Consider the following 20,413-nt stretch of genomic DNA (forward strand, 5'->3'; position numbering starts at 1 on the left):
CACCTCTCCGAAAGACAACACACAGAGGATTTTCATTACTTTAATTATTCAGCCATTTATTTCTCAAACCAGATATGAGTAAAAACACATTGACAAAGATAAATAAAATAACACTGCTTCAGGTAAAGTTAAAACTGCTGACTGACCAAAGGTATGGAATGACAAGTCCTTTCTTTTGGAATTGGAAGGGTTTGGAAAAATGTGATGCCAAGGGCTTTAGAAGAAGAGGCTGCCAAAGCTCCTTAAAACACAGTAAGAGGCCAGTTCTTTATTTATTGGCTCCCAACATGGCAAACAGATGTGAAGGAGACAATTGGAATCACTGTCTGAATAATGACATGATAAACTGACCAGATTAAATCTCCCACGCCCCTTTAATTTCAGTATGACTCCCCTTCATTTAAACATAGACAAACATACAGACACATAAGCAAGTAATTTAAAAGTAGCATTCAAAATGATAGAGGTTGACTAGGGAACGTCAGCTTTGGAATTTACTACGTTTTCATGGCACATCTTTAAAAGAGAAAAAGTCTTCAGAGAATTTGGTAGCAAAGCTAACAGGCCTGTGCAAACAGTATCTGTGAGCACATACCAGTTTAAATAGGAGCACTTTTTTCATTTCAAATATGCTTTTGTTTTCCTTTTTAAAACAAAAACAAAAGCTGTGAATGAAAAAGAATCTTGATTTCCTACAACTCTTGTAGAAACCTTTCCTAGTTGAAATTTTCCAAACCCAAACTTTTACAATTCATCTTCATTTCTATTTCAAAAGCAATAGTTTCCTTCATCTTAACACCAGGTTTGACGTTCTAGAGAACCTGGGGATTAGGTGTGTCTTAAATAAGTTGCTGTTCCTTCTCTCAAACATGTATTTCACATCACATTAAGCCAGCTATAGGCAACACCTCAGCTCCCCATGGGTAAACAGTTTCTGTTTAAAGGTTTTCTTTGCTTTATTTCACTGGCCTGATTGTATGCTCAGTCTTGTTTTCTACTCATGCATATTGATAACAACAGCTTGATAACAATTACTTTCACAGTGTAACATTGCTAGACTGTTTCCATGCTAATTGTTCTCTTAGAGCCTTTTCATGTGATAGTAGTATGTCTTCCTACTTTGTTGTTTTAAAAACCACTTGGGACTAGTCTGAATACCAGGAGGGAGAAAATAAAACCCAACAGAAAGGTGGGAGGAAACAGGGCAGTTTTAGCTTTGTTAAGTCCATTTCAAATACTCATCTATTTGAATAAATCACAGGCATTTTTACAAAGCTTTGAAGATGACTTGGATCAAAATAGTAAGCATTTCAACTGATATTCTTTTCAATGAGACTGAAGATATTAACCATTTCTGGAAGATATAGTGGCAATCAAAGCCTACTTCTGGAGTAGGCTTTATCCTAGTTTTCTAAAGGCAATGGAGTTTTCAATAGTATTCAATAAAATACATGAAACATGGTATTTTCTAAAAATGTTTCGCCACTCTATAAAGTTAAGAGAGTTTGCACAGGTAAGCAAACACAACTATTTATACTGAATTTCCCAATATTGGTTTAAACAATGGAGTACACAGGTTGTATAAGACTGAACAAAAAGGGAAATTTGCTTTGCATTGAAAGACCAAGCTGAATGAACAACAGGTTTCAGAAGCTCAGTCTATGAACTTCCCTTTTTCCTTAAGGGCACAATTTAAAATTAAGTTGAGATATTTTCAAGGGCTTCCCACAAAAATTGGGTTTCTATTTCCAATCGGGCAGTACAGTCAAATACAGACAAGTTATCAGGGGGGAAGAATAAGAAGAAACATTCAAATTCAATGTGTTTTAAGCACAGTTGGAGATCACCTTAAATCACATGACAACTTACTATTTTTCCCTACCTCATCCTGCCTTCTCTGGAGATATGGGATAAATGGGAAATTAAAAAAAAGAGGGGGAGAAAAAGTAAAGGATCTCAAGGAGGATGTTGTTTATAGTTAAGCAGTATGATTCCGGTAAAGGCTGCTCCTAATCCTAGCTCTGCTACATATTTCTAGGACAATGTAGAAAATAATATCATGTATACATCCAGAGGATGAAATTATGCCAAAGACATCTGCATTTGTTAAATAAATATTATTTTTTTATTAAATAAATCAGTTTTCTTACAAAGTAATTTGTTAAAAATCTATCACTTCTTTGGTTTCTATTTTCCAGGCTGTAATTTGATTGTGAGCCCAAGGCTCTCAATATTAAAGAAAATAAAAAGCTAAGAAGTACCAGCATGGTCTCATCCTATTGGGAAATTTTATAAAAGACTTTGCTACACACACTAACCTGTTCTTTATACATAATCATTGATTGTGCTGAGGGTAAAACTTACTGGTTTATTCAATACTTTACAACAGTCTGTTCTAAGATACAAGTTACCCAGATTAAACATTTAAATACTAATGGAAGTTTCAAGTGTTTGTAAGCTGTCTTGTACATACCTCTTCAGCTTTCTGGGTTTCTGTACATTTATCCAAGTAGATTCCCTGAAGCACAGAGCCCACAATAGTCAGTCCTTTACCAGCCTTCAGCTGAGAGGTGAAAGAAAGCAATCTAGGATGTTTCACCAACTGCTCACTATCCAAGTTTAACAAGACCAAAAGTTGAGGTCTGCCAAAAAAGAAAAATAAAAATAAGTTAATCACACACAAATACACATAAAAAAGCAAGAAAGGATTGGAAAATTAAAATTAACAATTAATGAAATGTAGATAAAGTGCTTAAGTCATTGGAAAACATGAAACTATACAGCAAGGAATTCGTAACTCGCAATATCGGCAACTCTTCAGGTGCAGAATGCCCGCACATAAGCCATTGTACCAGCCTTCTGAAAAGTTCCCTTAAAGAACCAAGAACATTACTGAATCCAAATTATCACCCTTCCAAGGTCCTCTAGTGCAACCTGCTGCTTAAACATGGTTAAACACTGAATGCACACCAGATTGTTTAAAGCTCCATCTAGCTGCATTTTGAAAGCCTCCAGAGAAAGAGATATTATCACTACTGGGTAACCTCTTCACCGCTTAATTAGCATCATCTCAATTTTAATCCTTTTTTCTTTTTCCATGTTATCAGGTTTTCTCATTCTCTGACCCTATACAGCTGTAAGGAACCCATGTTCTCAGGACCTTCTCCTTGGTAATGGATTTTTACTAGTTAGTTATATCAGCTTTTAGGCCCCTCCTTAAGCCTTCTCCAACCTGAGTAAGCATAGATCCCTCAGCCTCTCTCCACAGGGGATATGCTCCTATGCCCCATACCCGCCACCTCAGTGGTCCTCTGCTGAACCACACCAGCCTATTAAGGTCTTTCCTATATTAGGGTGCCTAGAACTGCATTAAATATTCTAGGTGTATTCTAATGAGTGCTGAGCAAAGAGGAATATTATTTCCCTATATATTTACGTCTCAATATACTAGCTATGCTCCTGTTGGTGCAGTCCAGCATGTCACTGCCAAGGCACACTGCTGGCTTACTACCTACTGGGAACCACAGGTCCTTTTCACCAGAGCAGGTTCCCAGCCTTGCACCATTGCACTGGACCAGCCTGTCCCAGGTACTGGACTTGGCACTTGTCCTTCTGGATATTCATGATGTTCTTGTTGATCCAGTCTTCAACCTGCATAGGTCCTTCCAAAAGTGTTTGATTATTTACAGCTTTTTCAGATTCAAAGAATATCTTGCAAAAACAGTAGTGGACATCTGATCCCATTACATACAAATGGAAAGCAAATGTGAGTTTTTGTTTAAGTGATATCTAAGAAATTTAGAAAGTGTTACTATTAAACAAAGATATGTAGAAAGAGATGGCCACAAAAAATTAATTTAAACAAATAATGGGACCTCTGTATATTTATACAATGTATTTCAGAGGGAAAGTTCATAGAATAAAAGGGAAATAAAACTACCCAAACACTTATGGAACTGCAGCGTTTCTTCTACAGAGACAGTGGGACTCAATAATAACTGTTGCTTTGAATCTGAAAAAGCTATAAATAATCAAACATCTAAAGTTCTGCACTTTCAAAAGCTATGTTAACACCACATGGATATAAGTTCGCCTTAGTTTGTCCATATTCCCAGCAAACTTAATTACTATTGTAGTAAATAGTAATACTATTACAATGACATCATTTCCATGCCCAAGTTCAAACATTATTTTAATGATGAATTTCATTTTGCCATTAGCTTTACCAGCAATATTCCAAATAGATTTCCTTATTTCGAGACTTATGTGACTTTGGAAGGCATAGGGCTTACCTCCAGTTCTTGGTGTGAGGAGGACCATCTTCAACACGAAGCAAAGCATAGCGAGCTGCATTCAGAGACAGTCCTCTGATTCCATCACCCCATTCTTTTTCCGCTCTTCAGGGTGCAAAGAGATTCAATTAAGAGGGTTCCATTTATTTATACAAATTAAATACATTTTTTCATGTTAGGGATAATGGGCATAAAAAATAAATGCTTTTGTGCATGAATGCATGACAAAAATCCCTCATTTTGCAGATTTAAATCAAGAATGAAGACTAACCAAGATAGCCTCAGGTGTCTTCAAGAGAACTACTTATTAATTGTTACTAATACTATGATTTTATTCATATTTCAAAAGATTTTTTGTAATCACGAGGCTACTTAAGTTGCTTTTAAGCACTAGAATGAATAAGTGAGGGCTACTTAGAATCATAGAATAGTCTGGGTTGGAAGGGGCCTTCAAAGGTCATCTAGTCCAACCCCAAGTCCCTTACTTACAAGGAATTGTTTTAAAGCAGCAGAATGAACAAGTTAATCTTGTCTTTGTATGGATTAGTGTGTTGTATCTTTCCCCCAACACCACCACTACAGCTTTGTCCACTTCTTTTTCTTCCCAGGTTCTTTCCCAGATGAGCCTAAAGCTTCATCTGCACTCCTGACCACTTGCAATCTCCCTATATTTTCCACTCCTCTTTCTCCCAGTACAAAGCTATGCTATATGCCATATAGAGACCAAATAAGGAAGAACTGGTAAGCTAACACACTGTTTTCCTTTGTGGGGATTCTAGTATGCCAAGGGGTCCATCTGCCTTGCCTTCCCGCTTGTTTCCATTCATGAATTCTCCCTGAACTGTGTTACCTCTAGCCTTCTTTCAAAATTAGGTGAAATAAACCAAACTGAATTCAAAAGCTACTAAAAACAATGTGGCAGTTAAAATGTAGCCTGACAGACAGCACAATCACCTAAGTCTCTTTTACTTAGTTACGAAAAAAATCCAAATCAAAGCCCAGGTTTTCCCCAGGCAGCAGTTTTTAGAACATATCAGGGCAAGTCTCTCCCCACTGCCAAATCAGTCCCTGCATTTGTAAAGGCAGGGAGAAAAGAAGGTAAGTTTCTGCAAAAAAGAATCTCTTTTTACAGGGTAGATGTGCTGCCTGTGTGCCAACACTTATAGAGTCTGTATACAAATTTGTATACACATACATATGATTTTTATGTATGTGCATGTCCACATACACACAGACAAGCAGAAATGTTACCGTCCGATCCGACTTCCTGGCTAAAGTAGGCAAATTAATTTCCTTATGATTGACCCAGTAAATGGAGCTGTCACAATCCAGGAAAGCATCTAATCTGGAAATGGAGCTATTAAAAGATGGGGAACCCACAAGATGGAGCAGTTTATAACAGCTGATCCACTTAAGACCTGTCCTTAATCACTCACCAAAACTGGCCTCACTTTAATTTCCTGCTCCAAGACCTTACCATTTTTCTTGACTAGAATCTTTCAGCATTGGGTATCTTTCCTTAGAAAGGGAAAGCACACACATTACTGATCATAATCACCACCAGGGTCTGGATATGTTGTTTTGTTGGAGTTTTTTTGGTTGGGTTTTCTTTCTTTATGAACTCAGCATGTTCTTAAGTCTCCTACTCACACAGCGTTTTTTACAGGTATGGCTCTGTAAGTGTACCTTTCCAAAGGCATATAATGCAAAGTATGTTCCAATTTATAGACAATCCAAGTCTTCAGAAAATAGATAATTTTTGTTGGGTACTCTGGATTGTTCAGTATGATTCAACTTAAAAAGTGTGCTAAAGTCCACACAAAAGAGGAGCATTTTTGGGCTTTAGCACCAATTAATAAGAAGGCAACAGTTCTGTATGTTGCTGTTTGATACTAAAAGGTGATATTCCCGCAGCACCAAAACATCACACCATCATCTCCACTCAGATGAAGATTTCCCAGACTTACTGGTTCTTATTTTCATTAGTTCTGGCTGTTGAGAAGTTTGGAACAGAACTTCTAGAGAAATTAGAACCTGAAAACTTACAGCCCTTAACAGAGACAGGATCTTACCTTGTTTCAAGGAATACTCTTAATTCTACTACTTCAGTTGTATCTATTTTATACAAAAGTGCTTTCTGCTGAATGTTAAAGATATTAAATATAGAATAAATAAGATATATGGTCTTACCCTCTATATTCTATGTATTTGTATATACATCCTGCGATTAGCATGGCAACCAAAGCATAGTACCAAGAGCAAATGAACATCAAGGCAAGACATAAACTCATCCCCAGGAATGAGAGAGTCCTAAAAGAAACCATTTTTTTCCATTTTTTTAAAGAGGCATGCAAATGTTCCACAAAGTCAATTTCTTATGTACGTTAACTTCCATAACTAAAGGCCTTCCATAACTAAATGGCCTTTCTTCTTCAAAGGCCATTTCATAGCTACAATGCAAATACAAATACATTATCCCAATTTTATTATATATATATAAAAAAACCCCAACATTCTGAACCTTTGTGTAGCATAAATAATACAATTGAACTAGATATAACAATAGCTTTACCACATTTGTCACTTCTGAAACTCTATTGGTACCTCCAAGCAAGGTCTGTTTCAAAACACACTCCTATCACTTATTTACTGTTAATTTGAATTTAAGCTAAGAAAAGTACTCGAACAACACTAAACATTTAGTATTTTACTTCCAGCAAAAATAGTTGATTAGTTTAAACTAAATTTGACTCATTAATTATATTCTCCACTTCTCTTGTGGCCTGTCTCTTAGGCAGGAACACAGGACATTAGACAGTAATACAGAAAACAATCTTTCAAAAGCTATAAAGAATAACTGTGAGCTGAAAGAATTACAAAAGCATCTCCAGATTAAAGTTTATATACCTGGTTTGCCCACATTATTATTCAAGGTAGATGTAAATCAGCATATGTGAATGCTTTTAGTCACATATGACACCCCAGACTTCATTTCACCTGATTTCCAGTAGCTTTCACTGTCATGACAGAGTGTTGGCAGACCTATCTTTTGTTTGGTACCTTTAGTTTGCTTCTTTAGTACCATACAAGTATTGAGGCAAAACGCATCCAGTTTTAAACATAAGAAATGCTTTCTGCCTGTTCTGAAGACATCAGCATCTGAAAGAACAACAGCTGCTCTTTCATGCTTGACTTAGACAATGTAAGACTCTACTTTCACTCAAAAATATAAAGCCCCATCCCAATACTGGCCAAACATCCCGACACCAGCTTTGGCTGGAAGTGAGGCCGCAGTCACCCAGCAAGTCAGTTGGCTCACTGATTTCTTTGGGAAAAATATCAAAAACAATTATTGCCAAAAGGTTACAAACTCTGCTGCTGACATCTCACAACCCTTTGCTTTTTCCTGCCTCACGATGATCCATCCTGTACCTCTTGCCACCCTCTATCTTATCCACCTACATTGGCTTTTAAGATACTCTGTACCACTTACTGTACTTCTGCCACAACTAGATTATTCAGGAGAGGTGGAACAAAGACAAAAAAGCCAAACAAAACAAACCCCCCAAACAAACAAAATCCGACCCCCTAAAAAACCCTCAAAGACAACAATCCCCCATTTTCCTTCCTGATGTTGCAACTACTATTAGGTGTTTGCAGTGATAGACTGGGAAACAGGCACAATGTATTTGGAGGTTTTGATGCCAAACTACTAAGTGCCTACTGAGCATATTCAAAAAGATTTTTTCAGGGCAAACCCATGACATTTCATTGTCACTCAGTTTTTTTCATAACTAAAATGAAAATTCTATCAACCTTCCTGAATATTAAAGACAGACTATATGCTTTTTCATCTTCATTCTCACATATAGATAAGATCTCTTGGCTTATAAGCAATATTAAATGTCATCCTGCAGCCCCTTCCCAAAACCTCTATATTAGCCACACATTTCATGATCACAGCTATTACTACCCCTATTCCTGTTTCAAAACACACTCCTCCTATCACTTATTTACTGATAATTTGAATTTCAGCTAAAAACAATGTTGGTCTTACAGTGTTTTCAGTGCATGAACCATAACTCATTGAAGTTAGAAAGGAGGCTTTGCTTTATTATGGAAGGAAAATCAACAATTTAGGACTGCATAATTAGTTTTAACTCTTTTGAACAAAGGAATATTCCCTACCAGTGGTAATACTTGAAACGAGGTCTCCAGTTGGGAGTTCGTAAAAGAGTCTGAACTGCACAAGCCAGATTTACAAACATATAGCACATGAGGAAAAACCTGTTAAGAAAAAAGAAAAAAAAAGCATTTTCCAACAGAAAATTAACTAGAAAGATTTGCATTAAATGGCTGAACACAATCCAAAAAAGGGTAAGAACTTGTACACTGTTTTCAGTGGCAAATAAATAGAACACAAGATGTGATTAACTTAATAGTAGGCCTTGAAAGATGGTATTAGCATAATAGAGAGCCTCAAAGACTTTGGAGAAAGCACAGCAAACAACTGACAATCATAGAGTACTGGTTTTGGCTGGGATAGCTTATTTTCTTCACAGTAGCTCATATGGTGCTACGTTCTGGATTTATAACCAAAACAGTGCTGATAACACAGGGATGTTGTAGCTGTTGCTGAACAGTGCCTACACAGCATCAAGGCCTTCTCTGTTTTTCTTGCTGCCCTGCCAGCAACAGTCTCGGGGAAGGGATGCAGTGACCACAACTAACCAAAGGGATATTCAATACTGTATGACCTTGTGCTCAGCAGTAAGAGCTCAGGGAAAGGAGGAAGAAGGGGGACACGCTTGGATTTCAAGCTGTTTTGTTTTCCCAAGTAACAGTTACACGTGGTAACAACTTTCCTGCTCATGGCAAAACACCATCTATTGATAGTGAGTTGAACTCCTTCTTTTGCTTTGCTTGTGCCTGGAGCTTCTTCCTTACCTATTAAACTGTCTTTATCTCAACCCATGAGTTTTCTCACTTTCACCCTTCTGATTCTCTCTCCCATAGCACTGGGGGGATGAGGCAAGCAGATGTGTGGGGCTGAGCAGCCCACAAGGGTCAAGCCATAACACATGGGATAAGCTTCCAAGGCTAAGTCAGTAAAACAAAGCTCAGTTCCTACCCAAAAACATTAAATTGTTTTGTCTGTGTCTATTAGATTCACTTGAACTAAAATAATAGGACTTTTTACTTTAAAATCCATTTTTTTAAGAGTTGATGTATTTTTACTAGCATTCAGGAATTCAGTCATGGAAAAAGTTTTTGTGTCTTAGAAATTAGTTCCAGCCATTTTGTTGTTTCATATTTCCTTAAGGATCAAACAGGAACATAACTTGTTAGAAAACAAAGTCTAACGTATTATTTCAAACAGAAAAATTGTTACCTATTTAAAAACAAAATACTATTTAACTTAAGAAGACAAAACACCACATTGATACTTACATTGAAAGAATTGGTGCTACACTGTCCAATGAGGCTATCAAAATTCCTATTTCACAAATACCAGCAGTGAGGAGCAGAGCCCAAGTTGGTTCTCCATTTGCTTTTCCATGACCAAATACCTAGTTCAATTCAAGTAAACAATAAGATTAGGGAAAGCTGTTCATTATACAGTTATGAAATATGGTGCAGATTGCAAACTAACTTTAACTGTAACCAAAAAAAAAAGGTCATTGGTTAAAAACAAAAATGAAGCAATCTATACTACGAGAAAGTCACAAACAAAAGTGCAAAAATATACATTTCTAATATGAAAATTTTTACTTAAATAAGCAATGACTGTAACATTAAAATACTACTGCAGTTGCTGTTGAAATAAACTTAAGTAACTTAAAAACAATGTGTATCAGAGACTCATGCTTAGTCTATAAAAAGCTAATATAGTTGAGGGCAGTATTTATTGTAGTATACAGAATAGGCATCAACTCAGTACTTTCAAACACAAGTACTAATCTTTAAAGAGGATTCATTTAAGCCTATGCTCCTGCACAGAGCCTACCAAAAATTATTTTGCATGTGGTGATTTCCACTGGAGAGAATTCTATCCATCTATCCTGGTGATAGGTGGCAAACTGCCTCACCTCAATCCAGGTGTATTTATTCTCCTCACTCCCATTTTCCATAATGGCTTCCTTTCCAAACATCTAGGTTCTCCACCTTGCTCATTCTGCATACTGTCTTCTTTCCTTAGCTTCCTACCATCCAGTCTTCCTTCCCTTACACTAAAAGGCCATTTTTTTTGCCCCTAAACTAATCTCCTTGCATTCATTCCTTAATTCATGCAGCACCTGTATCACTCCAAAATTGCAAGCACTTTTCAAGTCTCAAATCCCTCTTGAAACATCCTGCTTCTCCTAGATTCCCTTTCCTTCGATTCCCAAACCACATAAATTTTTTCCTTCCTATTCTTCACTCCTTTAAAATCTGACTCTGATAAAATGGAATCACACAGTCACCCTCTCACCAAGTACCAAATTACTTCAGACAAAAATGCAATTCTTTTTTTGTCTCTCTCGATACAACCCGACTGTCCTGGTTTCAGGACATTAATGTGTTGACTCATTGTAGGCTTCTCCCAAGCTCAGGAACCAAACCAAGCTGCTCCTATTCTATACCTAGCCCTCATTGAAGACAGATTATAGATATCCCTGAATAGAGTCTTAAGTCATTCACCAAGTGTGATAGCTCATTTTTAACCTAACATATTACACTGACCTCAGAAGTGAGACAGTGACCTCTCTGCACACATCTGATCAAGACACCAGGGGTAAGTGTGGGTAAAGTAGGCAATACTCCAACATAAGTTTGGTCACATAACGTAGGTATCAAAATAATGATATAAACCAAACAAGTGCTTCAAGTGATCTTCAGGACTCTACCCATACAGAACAGCCTATTCTCCTAAATTCAGCCCTAGCTACTTTCTGCACTATCTGCGATTTCTTTCTCTGTGCTAAATTTGACAACTGTCCCCTAACTCTGTTTCAAAAAAACCCAAAATCAAATCATAGTCCTCAGATATAATCCCATATTTATACTTGAACCTGTTCTTGGTAGGTTATCATTGTGCTGCGCAACTGTTGGCTATTCTTGGCAATTTGAGGTAAGCTTTCAAACTCCAAGCTCCATCACAGAAATCACAGTTTTGCCCTCTAGACATCATTATCTTTTGGAATTTTATTTATTTTAACTCAAGTCTAGTTGTTTGGTTTTTGCAGATGCTGCCCAGCAATTGTGTTAAATATCTTTGAGCAAGGGTTCTCTTTTCTTCTATTTGCCAGCTCCCTTAACTTCGAGACAAATTCAATTTATTTATTGTTACAACATGCACAGTGATGTTGGAACAATCTTAATGTTTGTAGCCATGGGACACTCTTCTATTGTTACATCTTTGTTGACTTTATCTAGCTTATAAAAATGAATAAAAATTGAAATTGTATCTCTATGATACAAGAACTTATGCAGTTCCACTGTGAGATTAAATCAACTCTGTCCACAAACACAAGTTGTAAACACAGCGTGAAGAAGTTCAGTTTGATAGTTGCTTTTTAGTTCATTTATTATATTATAAATATATCTAATCATTATAGAAGACTTGTATTCTCAGTTTTGAGCCATTAACTTTTATGTAAAAGAACAAAGATAATTAAATGTAATTGCATGGAAATAACCCCGTTCAAACTTTGTCCTACAATAGCTCCATCTATTATTGTTCACAATTAGAACTGAGCTCCAAACCTTTTCCTCATAGTTCTACAGGAATAGCGGAAGTAATGCCTCATTTGTCAAAATATAAGCTGTATTTGAAGAAAAAAAACATAAATCTCACTTGAATAAATGGCACAATGCCATCTCTTGCAATGGCCTGCAACAGCCGGGGTGCACCGGTAAGACTCTGGAGACCAGCACCACACGTTGAAAAGAATGAACCAATGACAATGACCCATGGAGAAGGCCAGGCCAGTGTACCCACCACTAGATTTCCATTAACTGCTTCTCCAAACCTTGAAGGGGGTGGGGGGAAAAAGAAAAAGCATCAATAAGCATTAAAACAACTTTTAGTATGGCTTCATCATGCACATTTCAATCTTTTTTGGACAACAGCACTTTTCAACAATAAACACCATGTCATAGTATGCACTATAAGATTTCCCAACCAAGCAAACTCTCTTTATTCTGCTGGTTTAAAGAAAACATAATTGATGCCTCTAGGCAGACATGCAGCAAAAATATCCGGTATCTTGGCAGACTACAGAATTAACACCACCAGCAGAAGTATTTACATATGCATCCTTTACATCCTTGTGACTGCTAGGAACTAGACCGCAGAAGTCTGATCTACAGATCAGATATACCCTAAGGCATAAGCAGAAGATTTGCAAAACAAAGTATTAACCTTTCCTTTTAATAGTGTGTGACACTCATGTACGAACATAGGGAAACCATGAGACACCACCATCTCCAGTTATCCACATGACTTCTGAATGTCATGCTATCTGATGCAGTTTTTAAATGAGTATATAAAACAAGCTGCACATTCATTCTTAATTCAAATTCTATTGAATTCACGTTCTACTGCCTGTGTATTAATTAAACACAGGGTAGGAACCACTAGAAAGAATGAAAGACAAACAGTGAAAGATGTACGACCTACATTTTTCTATGGCAGATATGCAATCAGTAACAAAAAGAAAACCAAAAACCCCTGGTCTTTAAACCAGACCAAAATCCGTATGTTTCACTGTTAGACTGGATTTCAGCCAAACAAGAACTGGCAGCACTTTAAGTGAAAGATCATGGATTCAGTGCAAACCTGGGCCTTAGTAGAAAAGAGAACCAGACACCAGCAAGGAAACAAATGTGAAACCTGCCAACAGATTCATCTTACTCAACAAAACTTCTCCTAAGGGAGAAATTCATCAAAATCTGGAGTCTCCGTTCATGCTTATCTCCATTACATTTATTCCTTTCATGCTTCATATCGTGCCTCAAATGACCTCAGGCAATAACGTGGATGAAAACTGACATGACTCTTGATCTGCAACTGATATTTTAAAACAAAAAATACCTTTACATCCAGCGGAAATTCTAGGCCTGATGGTGCACTGCAGCCTCTCTCTTGAACTCTCCCTGTCATGTCAAAAAAATCTTTTTCTGCCTTTGTCCCTCAGGTGCATATTAGTCCTCCCAAAGTAACACCTTTGCCCTTACTTCCACCCATCAGCTCCACAAATACTAACTACGATTTTCTTTCTCAAGGACATCTTATTAGGGCCAGTTCCACTTCAAACATTTATCTTCAAAATTCAAACATTTATTCAGATTGGATTTAAGGAAGAAATTCTTCCCTCGAGGGTGGTGAGGTGCTGGCACAAGCTGCCCAGAGAAGCTGCGGCTGCCCTGTCCCTGGCAGTGTTCAAGGCCAGGTTGGATGGGGCTTGGAGCAACCTGGTCTGGTGGAAGGTGTCCCTGCCAGTGGCAGGGGGTTGGAACTGGATGATCTCAAGGTTCTTTCCAACCCAAACCAGTCTGTGATTCTATCTTAGGTTCTGCTTCTACTTCTTGAAGGGATAGAGTCCAGTAAACTGACCAGTTCTTGCAGCCATCTCAGTTTAACAGATAAGACTTTCCCTCCAGTTTTGACTTAAGCAAAATACATCACATACATATTTCCCATAAAAGCCATTAATAAGTCCTATTAACATAAGCGATGATCACACACACTCTCTGTAAAACTAGAAGTTGAATACAACTTACTTATCTCTTAATATTACACCTTCTATACAGGCACCAAACAAGACTATACAGGAGAGATCTATTACTGAGACTGAAGGAAGACACCATTGTAAATAACCAGAGACAGAAAAAGAAACACCATCATTTTTCACCTAGAGATGAAATTAAAGTGGCAAAGATAAGGAAGTGGGGGTTTTTGTTGTTGTTGGTTTATTTGCTCTCGTTGTTTTCTGGTGGTTGTTTTTTAATTCTTCTCTGCTACAATACTTTGGTTTAGATTCTCTATGATTGCATTTGATGCACAGTTGAACTGTGAAGTAATGGAAGTCACCAGTTTGTACATCATGCAACAGAAAAGATATTTTCTCATACAAATAAGCATTTGTGTCTTCTAGGTATTGAAGGACTAAATTTCTATTGCTGGTGGTTTGCTTTAAGATCTTTCACTGGTTACACAGAGTATCACAACAAAGTAATCTGCCAGCTGAAACATGATGCTAAAAACTTCTATATCACTTCACTAAAAGTATGTTCTATCTTGAAATTTGAAGCACTACTAGAATACAGAAATATACAGAAACATTTGTATAGAGACATAAAATCTGAGCTATTTTAATAAAACATTTATAATATTTGTACTTTAGACAAATACAAAATATTTCTTTTCTGTTTAGATTTCTTTCATTTTATATTTGGGCAACTCTAATGACTTTTCAATGAAAAATCCTGTTATACCTGCAGAATGCACACTAGAAAAGAAGAAAAGTCACAGCATAAAGGATACAAATAAAAGACGTAGTTGAAATAGCCAAAATTGTTCCAGTAGGAATAGATTTCTGAGCATCCTTAAGATCTCCAGATCTGTTTGAACCTGCCATAATACCTTAAAAAGAGACCAAGTTTATATGTCATAAAACCAATTAATACTAACTCCATGTCAATAATAGAATGGGAACATTTAACTTTAAGCCTGATTTAACACATCATTACCAATGGAGCAGGCTATAGAAATGTATAATCCTGCACAAAACCCCCATTTATACATTCATTTAATCAGAAATTTGTGTTACCATCCATTGTTGACTGAACAAATTCCAGAAAGCTCAGGAAAGTGAAAGATCCAAAAAATAACAATTATTTTTCAAATATAACTTCAGAGTCTCTTTTAAAATGAGGAAATACAGAGGAGTTAGCAAAATAAGTTATAAACTAATAGGGGTGTAATGATTTTAGCCAGTGTGATCAAATGCACTATCTTTCTACTAAACAGAACATACATAATCAATAAACTAGATACAAAAGTATAGAAAAAAAAAGAAAGGAGCAGGCAGGAAGTACAAGAATGGTGAAGGACATCACACGTTCACATCCCTGTTTGAATCTAACAGGAGAAAAAAACGTTTCTGAGCACATATTGAGACAGGAAGGAAAAATCATACAACGACTGACCAATTCTGCCATCTTTCCCAGAATTTCCTGACCACTGTTGGAGGCAAAACCATGGAAGTTAATGTCAAGACATTCCAATGCAAAAGCATTGTCAGACTCCATGCAATAAAATCCTAACCGTAGGATCAGATATGATGAGATGCTGATAAAGCCTGAAGTAGAGAAATGGGAACAGCAGAGGACAAGAATACACTGTCATCCATTTGAAGTTTAAAATATTATAAAGGTATGCATCTTATTTTAATTAAGCACTGAGTAACACATGGAGCTTTCATTTTCATTCCAGCCATAGAAAAATAGCACTTAAACTGATTCCTTGTTTATGTCCTATAAGTGCCTAAAATAACCTGCTGCCAACTATTTCTCTCTAGCAACCAAGAGTTCTGGGTGCGTAAAACTTGGACACACAGACTAGCAATATCACACATCATCAATAAACGTACAAACACACATTTAATCTTTTTTCCAGCTATAAGTACACATCCTCATTCAAGCAGAATAGTTGTATTTACCTGTCACAGATGGGAAATAAATCCCTACAAGCATTGTGAAGTAGGTCATGATATCTGTAAAAACGTAAGGGAGTCCACCCATTTTTGTATCTTCTGATCCAGCAACCGATGGCTGATCTTTTTTCTCAACTATTGATCCTTTTTCTGAGTAGGTACTCCACAGATTATCTACAAGGGGAAAACAAACAAAAGCCAGTGTCATGTCTCTGTTTCAGGATATTAAGGAGTGAGGATGTAGTAATCTTATGAACCAGATGGTTTTTCTTAACACAAAAATCATGACGTTTCTCAACATTTCCTTATAACGCCAAGAATGAAGCAATACGATCAATGCTAACTGCAACTGGTGGACATTCCCACTGTATGCCAGTAGAAATGCAGTAGTGTAGGGGATGTGTCATATAAGATTCTCTCTTCCATTAAAGAAAGATTCAGTTATAGAAGTAAATTCTAATCTACTTGTAGAACATCCACTTACACTGCACAATGAATGTATTATCAGGATCTACTGTGAAAAAAATACGGAAACTATTACCTCCAGGCAATCTTAGCATATATTTGTATTTCTTATTCTTACATTTTGAGGTGCAGGTCAAAAAAGAAACGCTACTTAGCAGTAACTTGAGTTCTTTTCAGACCTGCTGTACAGAATAACCCTGCACAACAGTTCAGGACTCAGCTGTTCATGGTGAAAGTATTCCACACAGCAGAGCAATCAGACTCGAGAAGAGAACTGATAAGCAAAAAAACCCAAAACAAGCAAAACCCAGCAGAATGTCACTCAAATTCCCCAATAAACTAAGGAAGTATTAACTGAAGAGAATGCTAAGTGTACTAGTTCACTTAAATGAAGAGGAATAACAAACAGATCTAAAGATAAGACTGGAGCCATAAAAAGAAGAGTTAAGGAAATAAGACAATTGTAAACTTCCGAAATTTTAGCAGAGATTTGAGGAGTGAGATAAAACAAGACAAGATCTCCAAATTAACATCCCCTCCCTATGAAGCATAAAAAGAAAGACCAGTTTGTCATCGCTAAAGCACCAAATACTCAATGAGGACTCAACAGCCTGTGTCCTTTATTCAGTATGACACAGAAGTGGCAATGGCCTGAGCACTCCAATACATACAATTTTAATTGTGGAGTGTGCATACCAACATGGGTTGGTAAAATCAGCTTAGAGATCTGCAAAATAGAAATCACTTCCCATTTCATGACACAGAGCTTTGTTATGCTAATTTCCTACCCTCATTTTCCCCAAAGTGATAATCCAAGAGGACTTGAAAGTTAGGGTGAGGAAAAAGGGTAACAAAACAAACTTTAAGGAGAAGAGGTATCAGAACATCTATTTCATTCCTAGAAACATTGTTTGTACACAACACAATCCATTACGTGTTCAAAATGAATCTTATGACCCAGTGTAATTGGAATCCCAAGCTGCCACAACTGTAAAGGAATGTAAAGAGAAGAAAATCTACAGACTTTCTTTGCAGAACATCTCCTGTCCAAATGCTAGACTGGAAGCTAGAAAGACTCTAAATTCATCACTGAATTGCTGTATCACATTGGACAAGCCACAGGAATTCATTCCTCCATGCTCCTTTTGTAAAATGGGAACAAGTTCTCCCTCAGGAGTTTGACAGTGTATTAATGAACAGCTTATTTAAATAACTGTATGTGGCATACAAAAAAGCTAAACACTTTTAAAACAAACAAGTATGAAAGTGGGGGTTTTTTGATAGAACAAGGGCTTTTGGAAGAGTGCCTGTAAAATCCCATTGACCCCCAAATTAAGGCACTTGATACTAAGCTTCTAATACCAGACGGAATCCTTATAGGAGGGAGCATGCTCCAGGTAGGAATCTTTCACACAAACAGGTTAGAGCTGAAGTAGTACTGACAGGCTAGACCACCACATTACTGAACAGTTATGTGCCGCATGAATAATGCCTCAAAATTGTTAAATGTGATTTCCAACTTACCAATGAGAACTCCACTCGTTATTCCTGGAATCCCTTGAATTTCTGTTACATTATTGAGATTAAAGTAGTCATCACATGTAGCATTAAGTGAGGAACTATCACAGAATAGGCGCCACAAAGTTGTAGTCCTTGTTTCATTATTGCTTTCAGTAAATTTGGCACAGACATCAAAGCTGCGTTTTGACAAGGTCCGGTTCCCGAGGAGACAAATACTAGACAAAAAGGTAAACCCAGTGATCCTTCAGTATAGTGTTATGCATTGAACCACTTTCTGTCCATTAGACTTCTTCAGAAACCTGTTATTTATAGTACCTATTTTATGGGCTATACTACATCTGCTAAAACAGTAAACAGTCTCTGCATATAAAACTAACCAATGATCTTTAAAACCCCGACCCAACGTTTCTACTTTAAAGTATTAATAGCTATTCTGACTCCTGATTTATTCTCTGGAAAACACAATCAACTCAAAGACGCACAAAAGATACAACTCGCATAGTAACAACCAGACAAAAGAAATAATTCTTAGTGAGCAAAGAGTGGTACGAGCTAAAGGTGTTGAGAAGCAATATGCCACATGAAAAAAGTAAAATTCAGTTTTATTAACGAAAGGGTACAAAGCTTTCACAAACACAAGCTAATTTAACACCACTCGGTCTCCATTTTAAGGAGAAATTGAAGTTTCAAAACCCTCCTCATGACAAGGAAAGTCTGAAAGCCTGTTTCTTTCATAACCATGGTTCCTAGCTACAACGTTTTCTTGAACGTTTTACTTTTTTCTATACGGTTTTAGTTTAATTCTTTAGATAAAGCAGCTATATTTCCTGTCAGCAAAAACCACCTTCCTGTTCTTTAGGCGCGGATGGAACATTTTCCAGAGTATGTTTTATGATCAATGAAAGAAAGATTCAGACAGGTAACTTGAAATAACAAACAAGCACCTCATTGCCCAAAACATACAAAACCTACTACTGAGGCCAATGTACTTTTACTTTGAAGTTTAGCTTAAAACATTAAATGGTTACAGCAGCTATGCCCTCCCCACACTCTTTTTTTCTACTTTTTTGTAAATAACCCACACTACTTCAAAATATCAAACTTACGGAAAGTCGGGAGGGTCAAAAGCAGTCTTAATAACTCCAGCGTATATGGCAATAATGGAAAGAATCACACAGGCAAGGAAGACCAGTGCAAGTTTGTTCACATACTTTACTCCCACAAAAACTACTATGGCCATAAGAATGATAATGCATGTTCCATAAACTCTCATGTTGTTCAGCATAGCCTCTGTTTCTCCACCAACCTCTTCTGCTTTAAATATAGCAGCGCTTGGAGAAATGTAGGTCTGCAAGAGATAGGGCAAACTATTATACATGTAATAAACATTTTATTAAGAATTCATTTACTTGAACTTCAAAAGCCAAATTTCTGTTACAATATCAGGGTTTATTCCTTCACAAACCAGTTCAACCAGATGACAGGGGCATTTTGGAAGAGTACATGCAAAAGGGGCGAGGGGAAGGGATGACTAGTGACAATTTAAAAGAAAAAACCCAAAACCATAAACTAGCTCAAACACTCAGATCTATCCTTAGATTCATTTGAAGCATTGGCTAGTTAACAATTCCATCAATTGCAACAAGTATTCTAAAAGTAGAATAAGAATAAATATTGACATACTGGAAATATAGCGTCAAAACATCAAAAATCACCAAACTAGAATGCATTTTAGGCCAAGTGCATCCCTCAGCAATCTCCCAAAACAGTCCAAATCCATTTAATCTTAAGAGAAACTAGTACTTACCAATAAAATTTCAATGGTACCAAGAATGTACATTGCTCCTGCAAAAGTTGTACCCAAGTAGAAACAAAGTCCCACTGCTCCACCAAACTCTGGCCCTAAAGATCTTGAAATCATGTAGTAAGAGCCTCCAGCTGTGAATTTAACAAAAACAAAACAAAAGAGAGACTCCAGCCCTTCAGATTAAGGACAGCAGTAAAGAACAAAAATCTGAATCATTCAATCTACATAATCAAGATAACTACTGCATGCATCGCCACTGAAATGTTCATACTAAAATGGTACTTGCTGTCTATGCCAACTAAGCAGTTACAACGTACATTTCAAAGTGAGTATCTCTATGTGCATTCTCTGGGGAACAGAAAGTAAACACCAAAAGGAAAAACCTCCAAAAGCTAAACAATCTAAACAATTCTTTAAGAAAAAGATATACAGGTATAAACAGACGTGAATCAATTTTTAGTTTCTAACCTCAAGCTGTTCACAGTCAAAAAAAAACTTCCAGAATAATTTTTTATGATAGGGACAAACCAGAATTTGTCTCACTAATATGCATTCTTTTTCTGTATATGAAACTGTTACCACTTTCACTACAGGCATCTTTTGCAGTACCATTTAAACTGTTAGGTAGG

At 36.8% G+C, this 20,413-nt stretch overlaps 1 protein-coding gene across 4 annotated transcripts in view; it reads right to left on the minus strand.

Annotated features, from left to right (window-relative positions):
* The window catches only part of LOC115612993 (solute carrier family 12 member 7-like), a 56,044-nt gene that overhangs the window by 13,606 nt on the left and 22,025 nt on the right, over nucleotides 1–20,413 (minus strand). For all 4 annotated transcript variants that reach the window (XM_030497977.1, XM_030497966.1, XM_030497992.1 and 1 more), the window contains exons 6-17: nucleotides 19,785–19,915; nucleotides 19,084–19,325; nucleotides 17,981–18,192; nucleotides 15,998–16,165; nucleotides 14,821–14,919; nucleotides 14,058–14,115; nucleotides 12,130–12,304; nucleotides 9,744–9,862; nucleotides 8,481–8,579; nucleotides 6,483–6,602; nucleotides 4,293–4,397; nucleotides 2,474–2,642 (exon numbers count right to left, since the gene is read on the minus strand). In XM_030497977.1, coding sequence (XP_030353837.1) covers nucleotides 2,474–2,642; nucleotides 4,293–4,397; nucleotides 6,483–6,602; nucleotides 8,481–8,579; nucleotides 9,744–9,862; nucleotides 12,130–12,304; nucleotides 14,058–14,115; nucleotides 14,821–14,919; nucleotides 15,998–16,165; nucleotides 17,981–18,192; nucleotides 19,084–19,325; nucleotides 19,785–19,915 — 1,697 coding nt within the window. The remainder of the gene's footprint in view (nucleotides 1–2,473; nucleotides 2,643–4,292; nucleotides 4,398–6,482; nucleotides 6,603–8,480; nucleotides 8,580–9,743; nucleotides 9,863–12,129; nucleotides 12,305–14,057; nucleotides 14,116–14,820; nucleotides 14,920–15,997; nucleotides 16,166–17,980; nucleotides 18,193–19,083; nucleotides 19,326–19,784; nucleotides 19,916–20,413) is intronic.

The sequence above is a fragment of the Strigops habroptila genome, chromosome 1, assembly GCF_004027225.2.
Source record: "Strigops habroptila isolate Jane chromosome 1, bStrHab1.2.pri, whole genome shotgun sequence".
Lineage (NCBI taxonomy): Eukaryota > Metazoa > Chordata > Aves > Psittaciformes > Psittacidae > Strigops > Strigops habroptila.